The sequence below is a fragment of the Alligator mississippiensis genome, chromosome 11 (genome assembly GCF_030867095.1).
Source record: "Alligator mississippiensis isolate rAllMis1 chromosome 11, rAllMis1, whole genome shotgun sequence".
NCBI lineage: Eukaryota > Metazoa > Chordata > Crocodylia > Alligatoridae > Alligator > Alligator mississippiensis.
The window spans coordinates 27,757,985-27,785,457 of record NC_081834.1 but is presented as its reverse complement, the minus strand read 5'-3'; the positions used below and the strand labels follow the sequence as shown (position 1 = coordinate 27,785,457).

General features: G+C 46.6%; 1 protein-coding gene across 3 annotated transcripts; it reads right to left on the bottom strand.

Moving 5' to 3' along the window:
* Positions 1–1,910: 1,910 nt before the first annotated feature.
* C11H15orf39 (chromosome 11 C15orf39 homolog) lies at positions 1,911–27,473 on the bottom strand. 3 transcript variants are annotated; one of them, XM_006265439.4, is made up of 4 exons: positions 27,185–27,473; positions 12,246–15,714; positions 6,956–6,989; positions 5,400–5,490 (listed from the first exon to the last, which is right to left on the bottom strand). In XM_006265439.4, exons 2-4 carry the CDS (start codon positions 15,652–15,654, stop codon positions 5,487–5,489), a joined length of 3,447 nt encoding a protein of 1,148 aa, XP_006265501.2. In that variant the 5' UTR covers positions 15,655–15,714; positions 27,185–27,473; the 3' UTR covers positions 5,400–5,486. The 3 variants fall into 3 exon arrangements, with proteins under 3 accessions (XP_014461537.2, XP_059570718.1, XP_006265501.2); XM_014606051.3 differs by lacking the exon at positions 6,956–6,989 and having other exon boundaries at positions 1,911–5,490; XM_059714735.1 differs by lacking the exon at positions 27,185–27,473 and having other exon boundaries at positions 1,911–5,490; positions 12,246–12,334.

Below are 27,473 nucleotides of genomic sequence, written 5' to 3'. Positions count from 1 at the left end.
GTTTTATTACAGCTTCCATCCACGCTCCTAGTCAAGGCATGTTTCCATCAGACTGTGGCAGGCCATCTGGAAGTGTTTCATCCTCTTTCCCATTTCAGTATCACCTCATTTAAACCAGTCTTCTTTGTACTATAAAGGAAAACAGACTGCATGGGAGGGAGCTTCCATGACTGCTAAAGATATGCAAGAAGTCAGAGAAGCACACTCTGCATGTACTCATAACTTCCTTACAAGCGTCTCTAACTTCAACAGCCAGTCTATCTATTTGGCTTACAGATGCATGATCACAGGAGATAAATTTACCTGCCTTGTAAAGGTGACAGACTGAGCGATCACTGTTGATACCAGCAGGACTTGGGGAAACAGCGTCATTTACTTAATGGATACAATGAAGCAGGAGAACAAAGCAGATTTTGCATGTGTCCCCACATCAAGCTGCTAGTGTAGAGACCCTTGAGAGTTGTGGAACAAAAAACAGTAAGTCTGTAGCAAATACAGAGGTAGGACAAATTGGTACACTCTGCTTCATCATCCATGTTACAATGATGGCTGAAAACTGAAACATATTTATGATGGTGTCTCTTCTTCAAGCTGAGGGTGAAAATAAGCCACCATTTCAGGTGCCATATCTGTTTTAGCTGGGCAAACCTGATCCTCTCTGCTCCAGTCCTCACTGCAGAGGCTTGCTTTAGCAGTCCTGTCAGTGCATCTCTTACCTTGGCTTCTTCCAGCAGCTTGGAGATCAGAGAACACAGGGCTACTGCTTTTTAGCACTTGTGGAGAAATGTTGGTTTATACAGATCAGTGTGGACTGATACAGCGCCCATGGTGGGGGTGGGGGAGAAGAGAGAAGGTGCAAATGCACATACTCACCTGACATGAAAACAAGCAGTTGGGGAGTTAGATCAACTCCTCTAGTGAATACTCCAAGGGAGGGAATGCAGGAGAGAACTAAGCCATTATTCAGTTATGGGACAGGTCTGGGCACAGATTCTGTGCAGCACGTTCTGGGAGGTACAGCAGAAAACTGCACAGGGAGAAGGGTAGAGGTGGCACTTCACACAGGTTACCTACAGATTGCCCTCCTGTCCCTTCTTTCAGCAATCCCTGCTTTGGCGGCTGCGAGAGGGATACACTATGGCCATGTGCACTTGCCCTGTGCAGTTCCTCTGCTGACAGAATTTTCTCCTGGCTTCTGGCAGCACTCTTAATATCCATCCTGCACTACTGGAGCTGGTGGCTGAACATGGAGTCTAGTGTTGCATTTTCCTTTTCTCAGCTCTTTCCTAAGGACATATGGGTCAATGGCAACAGCTGCCAAACAAGATGAACATCAGGACAAAACCCAGGCTGATTCTTCTCACCAGTTTTGTTTTTCAAAGGAGTGGGACACGTATATGTAAAACCCAATCCAGTGCTAAAGGGAGAACATGAGAGCACAGGCCTTCTCTTGCTTCCTTTGCACACAACAGCTGCAGCACCATTCTCAGTTCAGTAGAAAAAATGGTATAACTCTGGGGTAGCCCTGCTGCTTGCATGCGCAGAGATATATGCAAGTGCAGTAGACAAAGTCAAATCCTGCTCATTTAATTAATCACAGGAGCAGCCCCATGGAAACAAGCAGGATTTGGCCTATGCACCATGCTCTAACTTATGTGCACCAATATAGACCCTCCTGAGTCTTTGGAACTAGTCCCAGCTTCGTCAGAGGCAGACACCAGGCAAATCATTCCACCTGGGTGCTTCTGCTTCTCCTTCCTGCTGTGGCCCTGTGTGTGCCTTGCCTGTTCACACTAAGATCTTTGGGGAAAGAATCCTTTTTTCCCATGTGCACATCCAATGCCTTACACAATAGCACCAGCAATAGCTTGGGGGAAAAAAAATCAATAATGAAACAGTGAAATGGAGAATGCAAAATACAAACCCTTTAATACAAACATTTTAATGAGGGCAAGATGCCTCTTCAAGTTGCAGTCTTACAAAATATTAAATAAAGGACTTCTTCCTTTAGGACTTTGTACAAAAAAAATTACAATATTATTAACAAACACTGGTTCTGAATCACTTTACAACCTACTCACAGATTCCACATGGCAAGAGAGTGCAAGGAGAACTGCACCAAGTCCCCCTCCTTCCTAGTCACCTGCAGGTTCAGTACATACACTTTCACCAATAAACCTGTACTAAATGCAGCAGCAGTGACTGCCTCCAGTTGGAAAACACAGTCCATTGGTTTTAGGTTTTTTTTCTTTAAAATAAATACTTCCTGTAGTGAAAACATCCTCTATCTTTACTAGTTCCTCTCCACCCTGATAGCTGGAAATACCTGTGCGTATTAAATATTCCAAGGCATTCTGCTTGTATTCATCCTTCTCCATCAGATAGGTGACAGTCAGCTGGACAACTGGTAGGGCATGATTGTTGTAAGTTCTTAGGCATTCATTTCAGCTTTTCAAGGGGAGAGACTTCACTGTTGTGTGTGGAATCATGACAGTGTTCTTGGAATTGAAATGATTGCTGTTCTGAGGATGTATCTGAGGTCTGTCTCCTCATCCCTACTTCCATTTTCATGTAAGTAACATCACTACTCTTGATAGCCACCATTTCTTTGTCAAGTATAAAGGATCGTCACCAGCATAAGCATGTCATAAGCTCTCCTTAAAGACACTGGGGAGCAGGCATCCAGGATCTGCATTGTAATCTGATTTAAAAAAGAAAAAATCAATCTTTAAAATACCCCTTGAAGTGTCTTACAGACAATTCAAGAATGGAGCTCCTAACCGGTGACCCTGTAAATATATCTAGTGCTAGTCAAAAAGACTCAAGCTAGCTCAGGCACCAGAAACAGGTTAGACAGGTTAGCTCAATGCTCCCCCTGCAAGGCAATCCATCCTGCTTCTAAATAGCCTCAGTCAAGTGCTAGACTGCATCTGGTAGTTGAGCTGACTTGCTTAGAGCTAGTTCTGGTATCCTAGCATGGCACTGCATTGTGCCACATAGACATATTCCATCTCACTCCACCTTGACTCAGCAAAGTAAAACAGGTGATGCCAGAAGTTTAAATAATAATAATAATAAAACAGTATAAATTATACATGTTAAAAAACACCTGAAAGCAGCTCCTTATAAAGGTAAAAGTTATAACATTTTTAAAATGTCTTTGCTTTAAACAACAAAAAAAATCAGTCCAATAACTATGGAAATCATAGTGCCATCAACACTGTGTTCAGTATCTGTAGCCCTTCAAGATAGAAAAACCAGGAGGGTTAAAACATCAAGCTATAGTCACTGAGCACAGCATATACTCAGAAGGAAAGATGAGTAGTGGGAAGATGGGAGATATTTAGGGGAAGGAAACAGAACCCACAACACTGAACCCAAAATCTCCAGCTCCAATAAAAACAGAGCTGTTTCTACAAAGCTGATTGGACATAGACTGGTCAGTATAAGCTGAAAGAGGAAAAGCTTTGAAAGCTTAGCAGTGAAAAATGGACCAGCTACAATGCATAACCCTGATTTGCTGAGCAATCTGAGGACTTCTTACAAGCATGGCCATGCCAGAACAGCTCTGAGGACCATATTGAGGTTCCATGAGTTGTGTTTCCCGCAGAACAGCTCCATCAGAAATGTTCATGTTTTAGGGTAGGGTCTCACAGCACATTAAACAGCTACACAAAAACAACATATAAAAATAAACCACAACTCCACTCCAATGGGGTGAAGAGGGTATAGGAAATAACCACATTAGAATTAAGTGTCAGATCCTGCCCCAGTGAACCCATGACAACACTCTCATTGACCTCACGGGAATGGAATCCAGCCCTGTGCATCTATTATTAATTTAACTTCCAGGATTTTGCCTCTACAATTAGTTCAAGATATACACCAGAAGGGTTTGGCTCTTAGGATGCATTCTTTATAGGAGATGCCACAATATCAGCCAGATGGAGCTGAAATGCTTTCCATTTGAAAATGAGAAGGGAGAGAGAGAGAAAAAGATTATGCAAAGAGACAGGTGAGGTGCTCCCACAGAAGCCCATGGATGAGAAGGAGAAGCTGAAAGGTGTTTAATAGAAGGACAGCGTGCCAGAATTTCCCCTGCTGTGTTCCTGAGCTGTGCATGCTTGGTGTGGTGCTCTATACACAGGCTGTTGGGAGTTCTGCCTCTAAATGGCATGTCCATTTGAATACTGAAGGTGGCCTCAACTTGTGAGCCCAGCTTCTAGGAGGTTACTCTCTCCAGGAAGGGATGTCTGTGGTGATAAGGAATGATGGTAGGTCATGAGGAAGGCTCAGCCAGACAGAAGTAATTGTTTTGAACAGATCCAAAGAACAGAAAGACCATCTCCTCCCACAAAACCACACACATGGACCTCCTGTGGGTCCTTTTTCCTCCCTATTTTCTACTACAGTCACAAGGCACTGTGGTGCTTTGGTGTCCATTTGGGAGAGAAAAGGCACAAGGGTAATCTGAGGAGGAAGGAGTGAAGTCATTTGGTTACACGGCATTTCTCTCTTCCAGCATGCTCTAGTGATGCCGAGTATGATAAGACCCATGAAGGAGGTGGGACTTATGGTGGGGAAGACAAACATCAGCCCTGGAACTCTTTATCCTTCCCAAATTGTAGTTGCTCATGCTGCAAGTTGTCAGTGCCATCCCAGGTCCACTTCACTCATCCACTTTCAGCCAGCCTTTCTTGTAGTCCTGCAGGATCTCCAGGTAGTATTGCCACTCTGGTTCACTGTCATACTTCACCTCATACACAGTCTTCAGAGGGTCCTTGTGTTGCTTGTGAACCCTCAGAACTACTCCCTGGTACCAGGCCTCCGTCTTGTCTTTCTCTTCATACAGGTGCCGAATTCGCTTGCCCACCAATTCTGGGTACCTGGGTGGTGAGGTAGGCATCTCTGCCTCATGTCTGCAAGGCCCAAGAGTCTTGCTCAGCAGGGAGCAGTCTCTCCTTGGAGCCTGCTTACGGTGGCGGAGAGGATTCCTCTGTGATTGCTGAAGGACCCGCTGGAATTTGATCTGGACCACTGAATTCCGGAGATGGAGAACCCTTGAAGTACTCCTAGTCTTCCTGGCAGCTTTACTGGTTAGCTTAAGCTGAAGGGTCCTGCCTGGCTTGTGGCTCTGGAAGACTGACTTCTTGGCACCTGAAAGCAATGAAAGTCTTTTGGGTGTTAAATCTGGAAAGCCCGCACCTTCTTGGGGGCACACACTCTCATCTTTGACCAAGGAGCAGCTTTCCTGAGGCTTCTCATCAAGTGGCTGGTTCTTCTCAGGTTCCACGGCAGCAGCCTCACCCTCGGAGGAAGACCCCTGCTTGGAGGCAATCAGAAACTTTCCTTTCTTGCGCTTTCCCTTGAGCATGTGGGTGGACAGCTCAGGGGTTTTATTCAACACAGTTCCAGGCACTTCCTTTTTCTTCACAGAATCTGATGCTACTGTATTTCTTTCCACTTTCAAAGTCTCCACGTCAGGTTCACCTAGGAGGGGAAGACAGTACATGGTCCATTAAGTTAGCAGCCAGTGATCAATAACTCCTTAAGCAGTTAATTCAATGCATGGATTTTGCAACAGTAACACCTGCAAGACCTGAAGCCATGGAGACCCCACAGAATGTCAACCTCTGTCTAGTAGCAGAGGCTCCATCTCCTTCCATGGGGCTCACATCCAGTGCCCTGAAAGAGAACTGGTAAGAGTCCCATCAGATCCAGCTCCAACAGAGGTGGAGCACTACCTGCTGCATTCCTCTAGCAGCAGTGCCTGGAAGAAGAATGTCATTACATTGATGAAGAAGACAAGCATGCTGGTTACCCTCAAAGACATTACTAGGAAGGGGGTTCTGCACCTAGTTATCAGTGGAAGCTCTGCTTTGCGTTTCAAATGATGCTGACAATGATGCTTTGATGATAAAAATGGGTTTCACTGGTTATTGCACCTTTCCCAAGGTAGGACTGGGCTATGCTTTCACTCTCCAGTTGCCCTTGGGCAACCTTGTTCAGGTAAAAAGGTCAGGGTAACCTGCACAGCAAGGATGGCAAACCATATCTGCTTCACTCCTTTCCTGTTCTGCTCAATGCTTCTGGGTCAACAGCAAGAGGTAGTGATAGCCGTAATGTTCAGTTGGCTTCTGACACAGCTGGGGCTGCGCATCACCCACCAGGGTGGGTGTGCAGCAGCCCCAGGGCCCTGGAGATCATCCTGGGTGACGGCGCCATGGAGCTCAGCAACAAGACCTTCTTCCTGTGCCAGGGTCAGTGTGGGGCATGGGGCCCCCTCCGCCCAGCCCCCTCCATTCACACTATAACCATCCATCCAGCACAAGTGGTGCAGTTGCCATCCTTGGAGGTGTTCAAGATGAGGCTAGACAAGCTCCTTGTTGAGCTCGGTTGAGCCCAGTAACTTCCTACCCATGGCAGGGGACTGGACTTGATTATCTTACAGATCCCGTCCAGTCTTTGAGTCTATGATTCTAAGTAAGTTAAAAATTGAATCTGCCATGACGGTTAATATCTTCTTAGTGTATCTTCAGAAGCTGCAATGCAGCTAATGACCAAGCAGTATCCAATTATTTGTTTTGGTCAGGATTTTCAAAGGAACCTATGGGAATTGGCCTAACTCCATTAGGTTCCTTTAAAACTTGCCTATTTTACCTGGGATTTTTTAAGACCACATTGAGAAAAGGAAAAGGATTGAGTGATTTTGTCATGAGTTGCTTTTATAGTGCTAATGTACTTTAAGATCTTTGATGGCTCACACTGTGTGAATGCACACAGGGCTACACTACATGAAGTAGATGGGAACCTACTGTCCTGCACTGTGTTGCACAACTGATCTCAGTGCCACTCAGCCTCCATGTCCCATCAGGAATTAGTGTAGTCTCCCCAACTTCATGGTTTAAACGTTTCTTTTTTAATATATAAACACACACAAAGAACAAATACCTACTTGGAGGCTTGCTGGACAGCCTGTGAACTTGGACCTGTAAGAAATAAAGTTATTGATAATCATCTGAAGTAGAAAAAACACTAAGAGCTAATAGGAAGGGGTGACAAATTAATTACTATGGGATGACTGTCTCTACTGCAGAACAAAGGGAATTATGCTTTGTTTCACAGCATACAGCCTCAAGAGGATCACAAGCGACTCTTCTCGCCTGCACACACTCTTGCTAGGAGAGAAAAGGGCTCCAAGTCCTCCCTGGCACAATCTCAGTCCATTTCCATTGTAACTGATATGGAATTAAGGACTCAATCCTTCGAAGGCCAGAGAATCCTCAATTGCATATGGGACACACTTGTCTCTGACAGGATGAGGCTCTAAAGTGTGGCATTTCCATTGAAATGAAAATGGGAATGGTAGCCCCCCTGTGCTAGGGGCAGGGTTTAACAGGCCCTCCACACAGGTCATTTAAAGGTAAGAGATGCTTGCCCTTCAAGAAAACAGGTGCTGGCTTGGGTGCCGAGCATATGTAGACCACACCATCTACAGAGGCTAGGAAACCATCACCTTCTGGTCCTGAATGGCTTCAGAGGCAAATAAATCCAAGAAGTTCTGCATCCCTCCTCCTAGACAGATAACAATAACTCGTCTCTGAGGGCTATTTCAACCACGAGGCATCCAAAAGCATTTTTTGTACAATGAACTAGGGGTTCTGCTGTGACTGCAGTGCTGAATGCACCAGTGATTAAACAGCTCACACACAGCAGAACCCATTTGAACAGTGTGCTAGCTAGGGTGCTACCACTGCTTATGAACTTCACTGTGGACAGATATCCCAGCTACTAGGAACAGAAAAAGGATCACTGAACTACATTGTAACCAGTGGTCTCCAACAATGCACTACTCCTCTACTGGCAAGAACCAATGAGAACAAGTTTTCAACGGTAGGTTTCTCTCTGTAGAAGCTAATGCCAAGCAAGAGCCCTGCTTTATACCCAAGCTAACAGAATCAAGGGCAACAGGAAAGGCAGCTGCCCCACTGGAATCTGGTAGTGACCAGAGGTGTACCAATATGTCAGTGCTATATTGGATCGGCACCGATAAAAGGAAAATTAACATTACTGGCTACTGGCTTTTTTTTGGCTGGTGTAGCCAATAATGTGCCAATAAATATAACACGCTTTCTGGTTGGGGCCCCTGGATGCCGTGTGCACATGCAAAGCTGAACACATGCACGTGGCCAGGAATGCAGCCAGGCAGTGAAGAGAGCAGCACCCGCAGGCAAATCTGTGGAAGGGAAGGGGCGGGGGTGCGGAGGGAGGGAAAGAGATCAAGGACCTCATGGTGACAGAGTGGGGCCGAGGTGGGGGGGGACGGGGGGAGGAGGAGCAGGATGGAGTCACGGGCGGCTCATCCAGGGGATCAGTATCCCGGCACTTAAAAATCACAGCAGGGGCCATTGAACTAAAACTCATTCAATGAGCTTTAGTTCAAGTGCCGCTACCACCATTTTTAAGTGCTGGGACACTTCTAACCAGAGCCACATGCTGGCCCCGCCGTGTCCCCTGCCTGTCTAGCAGTGGGAGGCACAGCTTACCGCTGCCATTGCTGCTGGATGGGAAGGGGATTGGCATGGCAGCATGTGGCCTACTGGGGCAAAGGCAGTAGGGCAAAGAGACATAAGTCCACAGTGGGCAACCTGCCTCTGCCCTCACCCCGCTCAGCTCTGCTCCAGGTAAAAGCATCAAAGCATCCCATCACTTAAAAATTAATTCAAGCACCCCTGCCACCATTTTTAAGTGCCGGGACACTGATCCCCTGGACGAGCCACCTGTCACTGCCCTGCCCTGGTCCCTGACTCTCTCTCACCACGGGGGCCTTGATTCTGCACCCCGCCCCCCCATGCCTCTTCCCCTCCACAGACTTACCTGCAGGGCGCTGCTCTCAACACTGCCCGGCTGCATTCCTGTAAATTGGTTATTGGATCGGTATCGGCCTGGTGAATAATCGACTATCAGTATCAGCCAAGAAAATCTTTAATCGGTGCACCCTAGTAGTGACCAAAGCCTCAGTTCAGCAAAGCCCACAGTAGATTGCATATGTTTAATTAAACATGTACCTAACTGTTCTAAAGAAAAGAAAAACTGATGTAAGATCACATGTGGACTGTTATCTTGAAATCTCTACTTGCCAGACTGGTTAACAAAGATAATCCCAAAAGCATGCAGAAGAAAAACAACCACTGGAAATTAAACTGTATGCCTCCACAGGGATAGAAAACATCCCTTTAAAACTATGAAGAACCCAGGAGTACAACTGGCCACTTAAGATAAAAAGTAACGTTCAGGGAATACAGCCATCTGCTTGGCATAGGCAAGCCAGGAGAATATATCTCCCTTATACAGCCTGCTCTGAGTAATGTGAGCAATTTGTTCGCCTCTTCTGTGTGCCCAGAGCCGAGATAAGACAGTCTCTCTATGATCTAGGGAGGAACATCTTGATGCAGCACAAAGCCCAAATCACAAGAGTGGGGCAAGATAGGAATCTACTTACAGCTGGGTCAGCTCAGGGCAGCTTCCAGTGAGAGTCAGGTATAAAGCTTGGACACACACTTCTGGATCTCAAGTAAGATGCCCTTACAGCTCAGGTAGATAGGATTAATGAGGAACTCCAAGCTATGCCTGGTTACCCTGCAGTACCAAACAACGTTTGCGGATCTCTGTGGTCATGCACAGGGATCCACGTGCTTGATCATCATTTTCTTTTTTATATAGATTCTACAACAAAAAAGTCTCCTTTCCACAGGAGTCACCCAAGCCCATTGTTTCCCACCATCCTGCCAATGCTGTGTGGAGATGACCATTCCAACAGCAAGAGCTGTGGATGGTTCTCCTGCGTTGATAGCAAAGACACAGCAGAGCAAAGCCAGGCTCTCTCAGCCCTGCTGGCAAATTGCATGCATGCAATTCTATACCTCATACACTCAATTTTTTAGTTGGCCTATCACAAAGACCGTGTGTCCTGTCCTTTCATCTCATGCCACATACCCTGGCCCTTGGTCTGTCCACCCATTCCATTATCAGCTCCTCCCCTGCCTTGCCAGCAGGATGTTGGGACAGCCAGCAATAGCTATTTGCAACATGTAGGTTTGTAATCAGAAGGGAGAAGGGCAGAAGAAAGGTAGCACAGCTGCCTGCAGTTCCCCAAGAGCCCCAGGAGGTGGTCAGGAGAAGCACCAACAGTAAGGTCCATGCACAGCACACAATACACCAAGCAGGCTTGAGGGTAGATGCGATAAGGATTGCCAAATGCGCAACTGTCACAAAGATGCCCAGCACACGGCAGCCTTGATTAACAGAGCGAAACTACTGTGAGATCTGAATCTGGTCCGTGACAGTTCCAGACCCATCTATCTTGTCTAGCAGCTGTGGGGCATACCTATCAACTGCTGCATGCCACCATCCACGATAGTCCCAATTCAGACTTTAATGTCCAAATTCAACTTCTTTAAATTACAGTTTTGAACCTCCAGCCCTATTTTAGTATTAAAGCCTGGGGTGTTGCTGGCAGTGGAAAGCAAAACTGAAAAGCTACAAACACGTCCCAAACAATTCTGCTTAGAAAAACCTCAAGTGGGAACCCTAAATATCCCACTTGCAAGTGGAGATGAAACCAGGCTTAGACAGAAGGTAAAATAGATAAAATTAAAAGCTCCCATCTATTTGTGTTTCCCTGGACCTTTTAAGAACCTACTATGTCACATTTCCAAGACTTTCACATTGAGCTAACTCTGCTCCTACTGAAGTCAATGGAAGCTAATGCAGGGTGCTTTTGAACCCCCCCACAATATAATCTTCTACTTCATAGGATTCCCTTTCCCTTCTTCCCTCCTCAGTTCCTTGCTTCTCAACTCTCCTGCCCTTCATTGCTATCCTCTGCATTCATGTTTTAAACATATTCATAAATATTTTTACTAATCATGTCTCCAAAACTGAAACAATAGGAGAGTGGAAACGTAAGAAAAGAGGACAGAGGATCAAGATCAAGCAAGAACTGTGGCCATTTTATATCCAACTTCTGTAGCCTCTCTAGTCATCAAAAATGGCAGGGAAAACTGGCTGTATCCTCTCCAGAGCCAAGAAGAAAGTTTAGCTTAGTTACAGAGTGCTCTGCTCTCCCTGATGGATGCATTACATACCCCACTGCACAGAAGGGAACTTGGTAACAGAGAGCCTGGGATGAGCTGTCATTCCCCGACATCACTTCAGAGAGACTTCTCAAAGAGACTTCTCAGCAGACTCAGAGAGACTTCTCAGCATGAATTTCACCACTGCCAACATGCCAGACCACAACCCGTTACCAAGAAGTTAGGTAATATACCCTTACGTTAGCATCTGGGAAAATCCCACAGCCAAACAGGAATTGGTCTATACTGGAATCTGCATAGCAAGATATTCTGCAAGTACTACACACCAGGAACTGCTTAATTAGAGTGGCATTTGCTCTATTATAGGCTGAGAAAAAGATTTTCAAAAGCACTCAGTGATCCTGGGTGCTGCAGTTTCTGAGTACCCACCTTGAGCCACCTCAAAGGGGTCTGACTTTCTCAAAGTGCTGATCACAGGCTGCCTAAAGCTCAGTCCCCTTCAGGGAATGCCAAGGAAAGCATCACAAAATAGAAGCACACAAAATCACTGGTTGCTTTTGTGGGCCTTGGTCTATAATTTTACAGAATCACTACCCTAGCAAGGCTGACTTTAACAGAAAGAGGTTAGTATCCCTCAAGTTAGTCGCCACATAGCACTTCCAGGTTTTCTCCCAGTTCCAAATTATCTGTACATCAACAGCAATTGCCTCCACTCTAATCAACGTGTATCTCTTGCCCAACACATCCAGGAAGTGTCATCACCCAGGAACCGCCAGTTCAATCCTTTCCACAGAACTGTTATTGGGATGTTGCAAATATTAATTGTAACAGTGATGAATGAGTCAGATAGGGCCAGAGGGGAAGGCAGACTTCTTGGAAAGAAGGCAATTCTATTGACCAACTATTTTATTCAGTTAGCTATCTGGATAGGAAAATGGACACAGGCTTTTGATATATTTCATTATGAATTCCTCATCTGACTGCCCATGTTCCTTGGCGTGCATCAGACCTTCAAGTATGGGGTGGACGCTTGCTTCTGGATATGTGTAATTGACCCCTTCCTTTGAGAGCTAGTCACATATAGAAGTGTCCCATGGGCAGCAAAAATCTAAAGGGGAAAAGACTTCCTGGAGGTTTAACACCACTTACCAAGCTGCTGCTTGATGCAATCATGCCAGTGGAGAGTCAGAAGATCAGGATAGATGTCAGGCAGCTGTTTCAGGGCCAGCAGCTTCAGCATCCTGGAAGTGCAGCACTTCAGCTCCAAGTCCCTCAAAAGCTTCTCTTCTGAGAGGGTGGTAGGACGCAGCTCCACCTTGTGCTCCTGTAGCACTTGGTCAACAGACAGTCCCAAGAGCTTAGGGAACAGCTTCTCCTTCACCACATGGATGGGGATGAAGATAGCACCTGCTCGGACCACGTGTGGAAAGGGGCACTTGCGAGTAAACATGAAGGTCTCTAGCTGAGACAACAGTTTGCTGAGGAGCATGGAGGCATCCTTGAAATCCAGCCAGATCTCCTTGCTTTTGGTAGGTTTCTGGGCTTCCAGTATCCGGGACCCATTCTTGTGTTTGGGAGGTGATTTTGGCCTCTCTTTCAGCTCATCTGGCTCAGCCCTCTTCAGCCATTCCTTCAGGAGCTCTGGCGGTGCTCCGCACACAGAATATGAGATGACGTTGCAGAGAGACACATGCAATGAGGTGAAATACTGGCTGGAAGAAGTCTGTTGGGCAGGGGATTCACAGTTGCTGGGCAGTGAGACATTGGCCTCTCCTAGCACAGGGGATACCTCTGGTGCGCTGGGGGGCAGGGCCTCTGAAATGTCTGGTAGTTTCAAATTAAGGCACGTGATTTGCAACTGCTGGGTGTTGGCCTGAATTGCTGCTTTGGGGCTTGGCTGCATGGGGGCACTGGTGAGAGGAGTCATAATGGGGTAGCTTTGCTGCATGGACGGGCTGCTGGGCTGGACTGAGGGCACTGTCCCTGCAGGGAGGGATTTCAGGATTTTGAACTTTTTGAACATGAAAGCTGCCGAACTATGGAAGTTGCTTTTATCCCGAGAGCCATTTCCTGCTTGCAGGGGCAAGGCCTGTGTCTTAGACCCCTCGCACACCTCCTGCTTCTTCAGGGATGCCTCTCTCTCTTGTTCACCCTCTTCTCTTTTTGGCATCCCCTCTGTCTGACCAGCATGCCTCCCAGCATCATCAGACTTCGCTAGCTTTTTTTTCAAGCTAAGGTCTAGCACTACCTCATTGTGGATGACCTCCCTGCTCCCACTGGCAGCTGGGGCACTTTGCCTGCCACTCCGAGGCTCAGGGTCACTCTTCATGGACAGGCTGTGTAGGAGCTGCTTTGGCTCAGAGCTTGTTTTGTAACAATCCCCTTCCTTCACCCTCATTTTACCAGGTTTATTTGCCCTGCTCTCTGCTTCCTTCTCAGCAGGTAACAACTTGGTTTTTTCTGAGACATTCTGGATAGCAGATGGCTCCGAGACAGGCTTAGCAGAGTCTCCACTTCCCAGGGTGTTAACAGTGTTTCTGATGGCTGGACCTTCTCTTTGTTGATTTTTGGAGCAGGGGCTCTCTCCTGGCCCTTCAGAGGGTCCTTCCAGGTAGTCTCGATAAGGTGCCAGGCTGAAGACATTGTTGATAACTGGCATGGGTGGGGAAGGAGGAGAACCCCTAGCATTTCTCAGGCCTTTCTGTCTCTCCTCAGAAGACACAATCGGAGGGGAAGCTACAAGCCCCTCTGTGAAGTCTCTGACTTTGGAGGATTCCCATTTACTCTGGTGGTGGTGCGGGACTGGACTATCAGCAATGACAATGGGAGCTCCTGGCTCAGCTTCGCGAGTCCGTGTGCTCCTTGGCTTGGTTTCTCTGCAAGTTAAACTGGACCTTCTCTTGTCAGGGTGTGATGGCTCCAGCCCATTCAGGCTGGGCTTGTGTGCTGGACAGAGGCCCAACCCATAACCCATCTCTCCTTTAGGCAGTACTTCTGTGAGCCTGTTTAGAGAATGCACTGCTTGGAAAGCACTGTGGTGGCTAGCCATCTGCTTGCTTCTAGGGCTCTCCTTCACCAGCTGAGTCCCATGAAAAGTAGGCACTGTATCATCCACATGTTGATCATGGTGAGCATGTGAGCTGCCCAAGGAGGTGTTGTACAAAGCCAGGTCAGGGGAGGCAAAAGGAAAGGAGGGGCTCTGTGGCAGGAAGTCCATTTTGCAGCTCGTGTTTTTCTGCAGTTCAGGCTCTCGGGAAGGAGCACTGGGCTTTGAAGTGGGAGAAGCTGTTGGAATTGAACTGGCTGCTCTATAGACATAGCTCTCCAGAGGGCCAGGATAGTAGCTTTGGGGCAGCTGTTGTCTAAGGTAACTACTAGGAAATGCCCGAGGATCCCCACTACCTAGAAAACCAAATCCTTTGTAGCTGCCTGAAGATGGCAAGGTCGACAGGGAGCCGTTCTGCTTCTCAGCATGAGGGCCCTCCTGATGATATAACAGTGTCTGCTTCTGCAAGGGTAGAGGGTAATGGGAGAGGGGGTAGCAAGGGGGTGGCCTCTCTTGATAGACTGATGCTGGGGAATGGAGTCCAGGGCTGGTTGTAGAAGGATACATCTTGGACCATGCATTTTGGGTTAAGTTGCTGCCCACAACCTCTGTGCAATTTTTCTGGTTATACACAGCAGGGTAGTTTGCTTCAAGAAAGGAGGTGTTTTTAGGTGCCCTGTACTTCTCAAATGCTGCAGAATAAGGTGAGAAACCTACTGTGGATGCTAGTGTCTCTTTTGTAGGAACCCCTGTGCCTTGATGTGGTGGCAGGAAATTGGGCTCAGGGTGATGGGCTTTCTTGTGCACGGCCATTCCACAGTGCTGCTCACTGAGGTGGGGGTGGTGTCCTGAGGAGACTGGGGCTGGTAAAGTCCATTCCATTTCCATTGACCTCTTCTGCAAGCTTTCCATGCGTGAGCCTAAGGACACGGAAGTCCTGGGATCCACATAGCAAATGGGGGTTCTGTACACTGGCTTGGGCACTGCCAGGGTGGCACAGCCTGTAGGTGCCTGAGCAACTGCTTTGTTCATGACCACAGGTTTTGGCAGGGGGAAAGCATGGCCCTGAGCTTGCTGGAGTGGGTCCTGGTGCCCCACATGGTTTGCCCACTTTTCCCGAGCCATCAGGAGGTCTCGGACCATACTGTCCTTGCCCTTCTCAGCACCTGAGCTTGGTAAACACCCCCCCATGCTCTCGGGCTCCCGTCTGTACAGAAGGCAGTTCATTACAGCTCCATCTGTCCGGAGGTGCTGGTTTACAGTATTGCCTGCATACTGCATGTACGCTGCTGCTGAGGTCCAGTGGGCCAGAGACTCTGTCCCATCATGGTTTTGCAGTGGGTATGCAAAGTAGGATCCCTTGTAAGTTAAATGGTTTTCAGAGCCAGGACTTGGCAAGGGGCTGGATTTACACAAGCCTCCGGGGAGGATGCGATTTGGCTCTGTCTCCAGCCGAGGTATCTTGTTGTAAATCATGGGGTCCAGGGACTCTAAGTGTCGTTTCCCAGCCATTTATATGTCACTCTCTGCTTCTTGTCCTGGATGCACAAGGAAGGATCTGTGTTGTCTTTCCTGGAAGGGAGAAAAGAAAAAAAGAAAACTTTAGTGATCTAAGCACATCGCATTAATATTTTGCCAGGTAAACCTAGCCGTGAAAGTGATCACTGTTAGCAGATGGAGAAAAGTGTTGAGAGATTGTATGGATGAAGCTGGTAGACTGGGTTCATACGGAATACACACTTCTGCTCCCAACACCATAGTATCATGTCAATGAGAGGTTACATTGATGAAGGATCTTCACAAACTCAGATTCCCCACCATGGAATTACGAGGATGGGAGCTGCTCATTTACAGAAGTGTTTTGGTGAGAATTCAGCGGAGACACCTTTGTTTATAATTATAACCATTGCTACTGTGAGAGTTGTGCAGCGTAGTTATAGCATTTAGAACTCAAAGGCCATTGCCCACTAATGAGAGCTGTTGCTCACTGGCAGGAGAAGGTGTAAGGGTCATTTGTAATAGTAATAAGGTAATAGTTTTGGCATGAACTCATGACCAATGCCATTTGGGAAGATATAAGAGATATTACACAATATCACAGTCTTAACACGAGCAACAGCCTTAATGAACCCCAGCTGGAGAAAATGATTTTACTACCAGTATGAAAACCTTTAATATCAGCTTTTGGTAAAAGCCAGTCAGACATCAAAATGCCTACACAGTATTGCCAACCCCTGCTTTCAAAATATCAGGATCCAAAACTTTGAGGTTTGTAAAAGTAGTATATTTGAGGGGTTGTCTTCTACTTTTTGAATCTTCAGAGATTGCATTTTCAAACTTCTCTCTGCAGTCATGAAGGCTAGATTTTTTTTAATGCAAGTCCATGAGATCCCATGACTCCAGCAGTTGGAGCTTTAAAAAGGACATCAGTTACTGAATGACCTTGGATATAAAAAACACAAGATTTAGCAATGGGGGACAATTGAGCCAAAATTCACTCTGAAGTCTGAAAGTAAATATTTGAATGGTCTCTTTTAATGATTTAAATGTTTAATCATATAATCATATGCAGGTCAATTATTTTATTTAACCTTTCAGCATTGTTATTTATGTTTCACACAAAATGTAATAAAGTTGTTTACAACATTTAAAATGCAGAAGTGAAACTTCAGGGAATTTTTAATTAGCCTTTATTTTACTATACTTTCTTTTGATCAAACTTTGGCAACAAATCATGAATTATTTAAAGTGGCAAATCTCAAATTGTTTTGTGCTTGTGACTAGAGAGAGAAAAATACCATTATACTTTATACATACTTTGCTGATCAGCAAAAGAGTGAGGCATTTTGCTTGTTCTAACAGCATCCTTCTTTGATGTCAAGGGGTTGACGTTTTGTTTTGAAAATACACCTGATTTGAGGTATATTACACTTTAAATAAACTTGGACACCAGAACCAGTCTAGCCATGGGAGTGTGAACCTCCTAATGCGTTAACTTAACCCGCCAAAAAGCAGCGTACCTGAGCAGGCTCATTTAAACCTAGCTTGGGTACCTCTCCACTACACTGTAGTCCATGGTGTGGGCATCCCCTCGAATGCTCTTGTTATTCCTGTTTGGGGGAGCTGTTCCCTTTCCAGAGCGTGAAGTGTTACAGGTGTTACAATAATATCATTCCAGCAGATGGCATTGTAGCACTGTCAAAGCAATGGCTGCACACTAAAAGTTTGGAAAGCCTGCTTAGTTTCAATGTCAGGGTGATGGATTTCTTTGGTCTGTTATCTGGAATCCAACATTCTTTGTAGCAAAATCTAGTGCAGAAATGAGACCAGGCCTAGGAGGGATCTGAAGGAAAAGGAAATGGAGATAAAGATAAAAGCCTTGTCTGCATAGGAGAAATTGGCCAGATAGCTATTCTAATATCAAATAATTTTTCTTCTGAAATAATTACTCTGCTTTGTGAGTACAGTAATTATTCTGAAACACTGCTTTATTTCAGAACAGAGCGATCATATGGAAGGAGATTCAAGAACAGCTATGGAGATCAGTTATTCTACCCCAGTTCTTCCAGTCAATTTCCACTGTGTAGAAAAGCCCACATATGCATATATACACATACTTTTATATAAAAGGCAGACTAGGAAAGGTTAAAAAAAAATGTTTGCAGTATTTATGATGTAAAATAAGTTATTTAAATATCCTACTTCTCAAACTCTCTTTATACATCATGAAGAAGTAGTGATTTTAAGGCCAGCATGATTTCCTAGTCTTAACTTGTATAAATGCAGGCCAGAGAATTTCACTCAGCATTTTCTGCCTCACACCCAAACATCTGCATTTGAATTAGTGCCATTTTGTTTACACAACATCCAATCTTTGTTTAAAGGCTTTGAATCCAATTTTTGCTCACTGCATTTTTCTTCTCCCCAAAGGAAATTCAATTTTTAATATTCCGAAGGGCTCCTTCAGTTAAAAGCCAAAAGGTAGTTTATTCACCAGCTGTCCCATCGCAGCGTAATGGGCACTGCATTCTGCACCCAGAGTGACTAGCAGAGAACTGAAACAATTCTTTATTAATCAACCATTTAACTTAAGGGCTAAAGAAATCAGTTGCCCATTACGAAATGACATTTATTCTCACCCCACCCCAATGGTTTAAAACTCATACTGTATTCTCAAACTGACACTTTTGTTGTCTCTAAGTACATTTCTCTCTCAAATTTGCTTTTCCCCCACATACTGTAATTTCAGCAACTTCTCCTTTTTCTTAGAGAAACTGTTTCCCCCAAGTCACGGTCCTTATCAGAGCTTGCAGGGCAAGGCGGAAAAACTCCCTAATTGTTAACTTCCTCCCTCACATCTGAAAATCACAATATTTCCGCCTTTACAAATCAAGTACAAACTAACATAGCAAATGGTGGATCTTCTAGCGCTTGAGGTCTTCAAACCGTGAATGGATGCTTTTCTGAGACAGATGCTTAGTTAAACACAAGTATGTAGACTAAATACAGAAGCAACAGCGAGATTCGAAAGGAAGGTCCATCTAAGCATAGCAGTCTATTGATTAGCATGGTTAAGGCGCACCAGTTTCTTGGCCAGAGACAAGGAAGTGAGGTGGCCAACATCACAACTCCCCAGCTTGCATCTAAGCATTTATGTTACAGAAGGGCCGACTAGGGGTGACCTCTGGCACAAGCGCAGAGCAGGACTTGAGGTGATGCTGGTGGAGTCATAGATGCTTCATCTACTCTTCCCTCACACCCCACATACAGGAGGTCAGATTTCAGGACCCAGTGGTCCCATTTGAACTCAAATTCCCCAAACAAAGCTTTCTCTGCCAGCTACCTGAGACCTTTTTGAGAAGGCCATACAATTAGCATTGTGGTTTGTGCACAACAACAGAAACTCTTGTAAGATGCTGGATCTCCCTAGAGAAAAAAAGGGGGATTCTTTTTTGTAGATCATTGGAATTAGAGGATAAAATTGGTTTATTCATTTTAAAAGGGCAGAACACAACTGGGAATAGGGAACTGCATACCAAGAAAATTTCTCCCCTCCCCTAAAGCAAAAAGGAAAGCAGTTTTTTTGGGGGAAATCCATCCTTGGCTTCTCTTCACCGATGATGGGGACTCAAGTGGCCAATTATCTCAGTTGGGAGGCTGTTGAGCATTCACTCTGCCACTGCTCTTGATTGCTATTCCCCACACATCTTGGAGCTGGACACATTTACAGATAAATGCTAAGAGGAGTGCAGGAGAGGGAAGAAAACTGTGCTCTCAGTACAGAGGCAGCAGGAACTGTCACAGCAGAAGTTGGGGCTTTGCTGTTTAATTTCTTCCTTTCTCTAGGAAGCTGTACACAGCACCTATTTCCTTATGAGAAGAATAGAGCGATTGTTAGGTAGGGTCCAGACCACGACGTGCCCATGTGGGCTACGTCTGTATCAAATTATGAACTCTAAGTTGTGTTATGCATTTGCCATACTACTACACTTGCCCAAAGCAAACCTAGTGAGCTGCATTCCAACAGCTCTGCTTAGGAGAGGTGCTCAATACCTCCTTGAAGGACTGGATCAATGTCCACACTAGGAGGTCAGCTGACAGCCCATGGGTTGAGTTACACCAGCAGCCCTGAACCAGAGGTTTTGCTGACAAAAGCTATGTAGGCCATGAGGGATTGGTCAACAGAACTTTGTAGGGTAGGCTTTGCTGGGGCTGGCAGATTTGAGAGATACTGCCCTCAAAGCAGACACACCTGAATGAGAGTATCTATGCCGCAGAGGCTGGACTGGCAGCAGATGAGCTGCTGTCACTCAAGTTGCAGATGCACCTCCATTACTAGCATTACCAGCTCCGGGCTCAGAAGCACTCAAGACCTCACTCAAGCCAACAGGTCAGATAGCTTCAGCCGACAGCAACATCCTGAGGGATAGCCATCACGGGTTTGTTGCGGGTAGGTCTTACTTGACCAATCTTATTTCCTTTTATGACCAGGTGACCTCTTACCTGGACAAGGGACAGGAGATTGATGTCATATATCTTGACTTCAAAAAAGCCTTCGATCTGGTATCCCACGATCACCTCTTGGTAAAACTGGCCAACTGCAGTCTTGGGTCCACCACAATCCACTGGCTGAGGAATTGGCTCTGTGGTCGGACCCAGAGGGTGGTGCTTGATGGAAGTCAATCATCATCATGCCCTGTGACCAGTGGGGTCCCTCAAGACTCTGTCCTTGTACCTGTATTGTTCAACATCTTCATTAATGATGTGGACAATGGAGTCAGAAGCGGGCTGGCCAAGTTCACCGATGATACCAAACTCTGGGGTTAAGCATCCACACCTGAGGACAGGAGGGTGATCCAGGCTGACCTTGACAGGCTCAGGAAATGGGCGAATGAGAACCTGATGGTGTTTAACACTGAAAAATGCAAGGTTATCCACCTTGGGAGGAAAAACCTGCAGCATCCTTATAGGTTCAGCAGTGCTACGCTGGCTAGCACTACGGATGAAAGGGACCTGGGGGTCATGATTGACCACAGGATGAATATGAGCCTTCAATGTGATGCTGCGGCTAGTAAAGTGAGCAAAACACTGGCTTGCATCCATAGATGCTTCTCAAGCAAATCCCAGGACATAATTTTACCATTGTACTCGGCCTTGGTGAGGCCTCAGCTGGAGTACTGCATCCAGTTTTGGGCTCCACAATTCAAAAAGGATGTGGAAAAGCTTGAGAGAGTCCAGAGAAGAGCCACGTGCATGATCAGAGGTCAGGATAAGACCTTACGATGACAGGCTGAGAGCCATGGGACTCTTCAGCCTGGAAAAGCGCAGGCTCAGTCAGTGATCTGATGGCTGCCTATAAGTTTATCAGGGGTGTTCACCAGGATCTGGGGGAAGGATTGTTCACTAGAGCACCCCAAGGGATGGCAAGATCTAACTGTTATAAAACTCCCGCAAGACCATTTCAGGCTGAACATAAGGAAGAATTTCTTTACTGTCTGAGCCCCCAAGGTCTGGAATAGACTGCTGCCGGAGGTGGTTCAAGCACCTACACTGAATGCCTTCAAGAGAAATTTGGATGCTTATCTTGCTGGGATCCTATACCCTAGCTGACTTCCTGCCCCTGGGGCAGGGGGCTGGACTCGATCTTCCGAGGTCCCTTCCAGCCCTAATGTCTATGAAATCTATGAAAAGCACCCCTTAAGTTAGAATCCTATGGGTAAATGAAAGTCAGATTGGAGAACACTTGACGATGCTAACAACGCACTGAAAACAGGCAGCACAGAGAAGCAACTGGGCATACACACATCTAAAGGTCCATCATAGCTGGATGGTGGTACTCCATGCCTAAGAAACGGTGTCACTCAAGAGACTGAAGCTCCCAAGAGTGACCTAAAGACCCAGAGCTGGAAACACTGACTAGACGGCCCATGTCCCAAGTCAGCTGATCAAGAGGGCTAGATCCACATACACCAGACTGGTGACCATACAGACAGATAATGGACCTGGCAGTAATACTGCCATCACAGCCCTCCAAGAAAGCTTCAGCTAGCACAGTCCTGGACCCTGCAGTGACAAGTGGCTTTTGTGCCCACTTGTGCAGCTCAAGTCAACAAACAACCTTTGCTCATGAGGCAACTGCCAAAGAGTCACGTCCCTTTCTGATACACTTGTTTACCTGACCGTTGCCCTCCGTTGCTATCCCCAGAAACTGGGGCTTGGGTGAGGCAGCATAAAAAGGAGGTTCCTTAGCAGGTTCCTTTTAACTCTTTGTGTGCAACCTAAAAGCTCCGTAATGATGCCAGGTGTTTGTGGTGCCAAAGTCCTCTACAAAGAAATCCCCAACTGGCATGTGCATTGAAACACCTCTCCTACATCCACTCCCTCAATACAGTCTTAAGTCACTTAAAGATGAGACATGGCTAACACCACAGGTATCAGTCTGATATGTAGTAATATGCCTTGCATTCTGGTCAGGACCTCCAGGGTTTTTGCAAGCTCCCAATTTGCTTCACAACACCCTTTTTTATCTGGACCATGGGGAAACTGAGCCATGGAGCAATTCCATGTAATTTGCTTAAAGGTCACAGTTGAGTTACCTGCAGAGCAGAGATTAGAATTTGCCAGTCAGAAAGCAGCCCTTCCTTCAGCTACTAGACACTACACTTCCTCATCAGCTGTTGGGTTAGGTGAGCTGAATCAGAAGTGGGTCAGATATTTTATGGCCTCCAGTCTAGCACTAGGTGTCATCTTCATGCCCTACAATGTTTAAGATGGGCTAACACTTCAAAATTCAAACTCCAACCAAAACTTAATTGATGCATTTCAACGACACTAACTTTGCAGCATATAGCGAAGAAGAGAGACCAAAGGATCCAAAAGGAGATTTTTAGCAGCCTGTTTCATTGCCACATTCTCCATCTTGCAAATAGTATAGAGTCCAATCAGATACCTAGCAGACAGCAACTTTTAGAAGGTGTTTCAAGAGCAGCACAGTTCAAACAGATCTTTGTTATCATGACTAGTCAAGAGCCAATGTAGTAGTTTCCATTGTCATTCTCCTTCCTTGTTTTCACCTTCTGAGCATAAGAATGTGAAGAGGGGCACCTGGGATTAGGAGGCCTTTCTACTAGGCTTGCGCCACAACCCACAGCTTTCTGACAATTCCAACTGAAACAAACCAAACTTGTGCAATCCACCTTGGCATCACACTGATACCAGGGAACTGAGTTACAGCACAATTCCCATTTGTAGCTTAACTAGGGTCATTGCCTCATGTCCAAATATCACTGAAATCATAACACGGCTTCACTACAGGGGTTTGGGACAGTAAGATCCTGGCTGCACAACAAGTCAGCATTAGAGCTAGGACCCCCAACCCTGTCATAATTTTAGCAGACAGGTCCCAATTCATATGAGTAGCCCTCACAAAGAAGTCAGATGAGCTCTTGCAGTCAACTTGGAGAAGCCTATAGCAGCTACAAGAATGGAAATATTCCTGTCCTACCCATTCTCTTTAATGGGATAGGATGAACTTCAAAGCTAAACAATGTTATTGCGGTCAAGTGCATTTAAAGTGAATGAATTAAGCAAAGCCAATTTCTTGCTGGGGGGGGGGGGAAAGAGGAGGGGGGAGAGGTTAAGTGCATAATCCTGCAGTGTAAATGTTACTGACTTAAGTGCACAAAGGATCTTCTCTTCCTAATTCTCTGTGTGTGTTTTTCAATGGATAATTCTCATTTTAGACTGAATGATCAGGGCTTTTCCCATTTGATTACACTGTAACTTTACAGCTATTCCTTCAAGCATAGGAAACTTGGCAATTACTAGCAGTCACTGAACTATCAGGATCTAACTTTTTATTATAAACCACATTCTTGATGTGAGAGATTTCTTTTGCCCCTTGAGGAAGTTAAAGGAGAAGAGGGGGAAAAAGCAGGGCTTTCTGTTCCCATCATTAGTGCTGTCCCAAGCCGCTCAATTCACTGATTCCATGGCCCAGATGTGTGAATTGCATTGTGGGTAAATACTTTTCATTTAACAACAACTGCCAAATACATGGCCCATTACTATCTATGGTTGAATTTGGGACAAGTGGCACTAACCACAGATTCCAATGTATGTTATTTATAAAGTGTTCCAGGATGAAAAGCTGTAATAAGCACCAAATCTTGTTAAAACCAGCTTGAGTATACATTTAAGTCATATCCCAACACTTTGGAGATGTAGGAAAACTGGCTTCTTTCTCTCTCCCCTGCCCTCATTTCCTTTCATAGTTCAGGTATCCCCTCTGGGATTACTCCTTTAGGGCTAGATCCTGCCTTAACCATGCAAGCCAACGGGAAAACTGGACAGGATTGGGGTGCTAAGGGTTGCAGGACAGATAAGCACTAGGTTAGGCATGGCTCTTTATGATTCATATTCTATAAAAACAAAGGCGACTGACTTGTCACCCAGCCTTGTGCGTGTAGGAAGCGGGGGCAGGGGAAATGCCTGAATGAATTTCAACACGTGCAAAGTCTTCTGTGAGCAATTTTGAAACCTCTTGCAAATAATGGCTGGGGAAAGAAGTGGGCAGATTAAACCAAATCGATTTATTCCTGTTTTCAGATGGGTTTTTCCCAGAAGCAGTAGTTGCAGAAGGGGGAGGGGCAGGCAGGGAAAGGGCAAAACTCTAGAAAACAAGGAAATGCATGTGACCAAGGGGCAGGGGTTAGATCAGTCCTCAGTAATTAAAAAAAAAAAAAAAATGTTTGCTGGTCACAGCCTGCTGGACCTGACGTATTTCTCAAGTTTAAAAGGGCATCATGAGATTCCCAACCCATTCCCTTCTACCTCTCCCAGAGCAAGAGGACTCCAATGAGAGCCTGTTCTCAAGATGTCCAGCCCTAGGACTTATTATAAGTTTATTTTCACTTTGACAACTCTGAACAAGGACAATTGTGTCTGTTATCATTTCAGCCCTTGGGGGCCAGCCAGTCACACGGTCTCTGCACAGTGCAACTGCCTTGCATTTCCTCCACATGATCAGATGCCCTACAACTCATTAACAATAAAGCAATAATAAGTGGGAGTCTCTCACTTCAGCCTCTCCTCCTTTTACCACATGATAGTTAAGAAAAAACTGCCACCTCCCAGCCAATCCCAAAGAGACAGGTATCAATAAACCCAGAAATCTTTGTAGTTATTATGCCCACGAACCAGTTGTCTGGAATGAAGGGCAAGAGACTTCTAGCACATCAGGTGTAAGTGGCCCTAGCTTCCACATGAAGCAGCTGCTCTCAGCTCTTCTAAGGTCCATGGTAGTTATCTGCAGCAGAATGTGACTCATTTCTGTCAAAGGCAATGATTTCATAAGGCGATATTTTTTTTGGACTCTGTAGTTGGAATAGAGTTAGACAGGTTTTTGAATACAAGACAATCTTCTTCAAGCTTGTCCAACTCTATCCCAGCAACGTAGTTGCTCCTTATGAGCTGCTATGACAAACACTGCAAAGAGCTGCCTTCAAAGCTGCTGGACCTTGCGGAGCTTCATCCGGATGGACGAGAGGGACTCCGGGCCTCCTCTAAGGGCAGCTTACAAAAGGGAGGACAGGAGGCAGAGAGGCCACATGAGGCACCAGGGGCCAGAACTCCGGCCTCAGAACGTCTGTAACCATTTCACTCAGTCCCACACAGGCTGTTCAAAATACAAGCACTGCCTCCCATACCTAGAAGCTGTATGAACTAAAGATTGGGAGGCTTTTTATATTACGAGTCTCAGAACTGGAATACAATACAATCTAAAAATACGTAGCAAGGGGGGGGATGGTATAACCCAGATTCATGACATAGCCAAAGTAGCCAACTGGAAGATCCAACACTGGATTGCTCAACCCATGTCCAACTAGATCCAATCTGGAAATGTAAATTGTTTGAAAGCATTCTCAGAGTTTCACTCTGATAATAAACTACTCTGTCCTGCTGCAATACTGGCTTAATGATCTCGGAGACTTTAGGTCCCTAGCAAAGGAAGTCACCTCTGCAGTCACAGAGGTGAGGTCTCTGGTGGGCTCTGATTGAGGGCTCGACCCTGAAAGCCCCACTGGGAGCAGAGCTCAGCAGTCTCCCGCTCAGTTGCCTTTTTCTCTTAAAAGCAGAATTTCAGCTTTTGAGCTGTCAGAGCAAAACTGAGTCTTCCCTTTAACCAAATGAATTTCTCTCTCAGTTGCTTTTTAAGATGATGTGTACTCAGGCATAACAACATCCCCCCACCCCACCTACTTACAGAAGCTATCATTTTTATTTAAATTAGGATAATTATTTCCAAGAGAACTTGGGCAATGCAACTAGTAAAGGAACACCCTTTCTTTAAGCGTGTGGCTGGTCCCATTGGTAGGAGCAGATGAGTTTGATCTGCATCCAACTTGGGTGCAATCTGAATCTTTATAGCTATACATACCTGAACACAGACCTGATTTGGAATTTCAGTTTGATATAAAGGTATAACAAACAAGGCAAATACATCCTAGACCTGGGGACCTCTTACAGACAAAGAAAAAACCAAAGCACTAAGTACTGGTCGGACTTGAATTGCTGCAGTGATCTATGTTAAAATCCACCAGTCGTGACAGCAGCCAAGGCAGCAATACAGCTAGAAGCACATGCCTGCATATCATGGTCAGGCTATGAATTCAACAGATGCATTCACACATATGGTATTTCCTAAGTTCTGCCCATTGAGCACATTTGTATACAGAAGTGCTATAGTTACCAGAAAAATAAACTGGATGGGCCAAACTCTGCCCACAGATGTGTTCATGCAATGCCTGCTGGTTTCAACGGAGTTGAGCAGGCTCGGAAAGCAGTGCTGAGCCCTACATACACCCTGTACATAAATCACGTGTCTGGTAAAAAGCTGGAACCAAAAGCCTGGAGCCCATTATTGCCTTAATCATCCAACAAGAAACAGATGATGTGCAGGAATGAACAAAACCCCCGTGCAGCCTAAGGAGTGCGTGGGGGAGCGACTACTACACCAGAGGAAGCTGCAGCACGTTCATAGGGACAGCCCTTCCACAGGGGTTACGTTACCGCTTGCGGACAGAGCTATTCCCACTGCCGAGTCCAAGCTGCGCCGGCCGGCTTTAGCACTTCTCCCGGGCGACAGCCGGCGCAAACCCGCCGCCTCCGATCCTCCTCCCCGGGGCCGGCTCGCAGCCGCAGTCCTTTCAGGAGACAATTCCGCCCCTCGGCGGGGCTCGCCTCATCCCGGGGAAAGGGGGAGCAAAGGGGCGCTGGGGGACAAAGACTTCCACCCGGGTCTGAAGCTGGGAGTGGAGAAGAGGAGCGGGCGAGGAGGCGGAGGAGGAAGGCGCTCGCCTGCCAAGCGCGCTTCTGGCGCGGGCTCCAGTCCGCCCAGACGGAGCGGGCGGATCCCAGCCTCGCCTGTGCCCGGGCAGGGTCGGGCCCCGCGGCCGAGCGCTCTGCATCCCCGGGCGAAGACAGCGGGTCGCGGCGCCCCAGGCTGCTCCGGCAGGCTCCTGGCGGCGGCGGCCGGACTCACCTGGCGCCGCGATTCGCAGCTCTCAGCCCGCGGGCGCATCCTCCGGCGCCGGCGGGGCTCGGGCTGAGGCGGGAGCCGGCGGGGAAGGGCCCAGCCTGGCGGCGGCTGCCCCACGGGAGCGCGTGTGTCCGCCCGCAGCCACGGGGCAGGCGGGGCGGCCGAGCTCGGGCCCCGCTCCTGCTCCTATTCCTGCTCCTGCTCCGGGGCGAGAAGCGCTCGACGAGAGGGACACGCGCTGCTACTGCGGGCGGGAGCGGAGCAGGGCCTGGCTGCGCGCATCGGCAGGCGG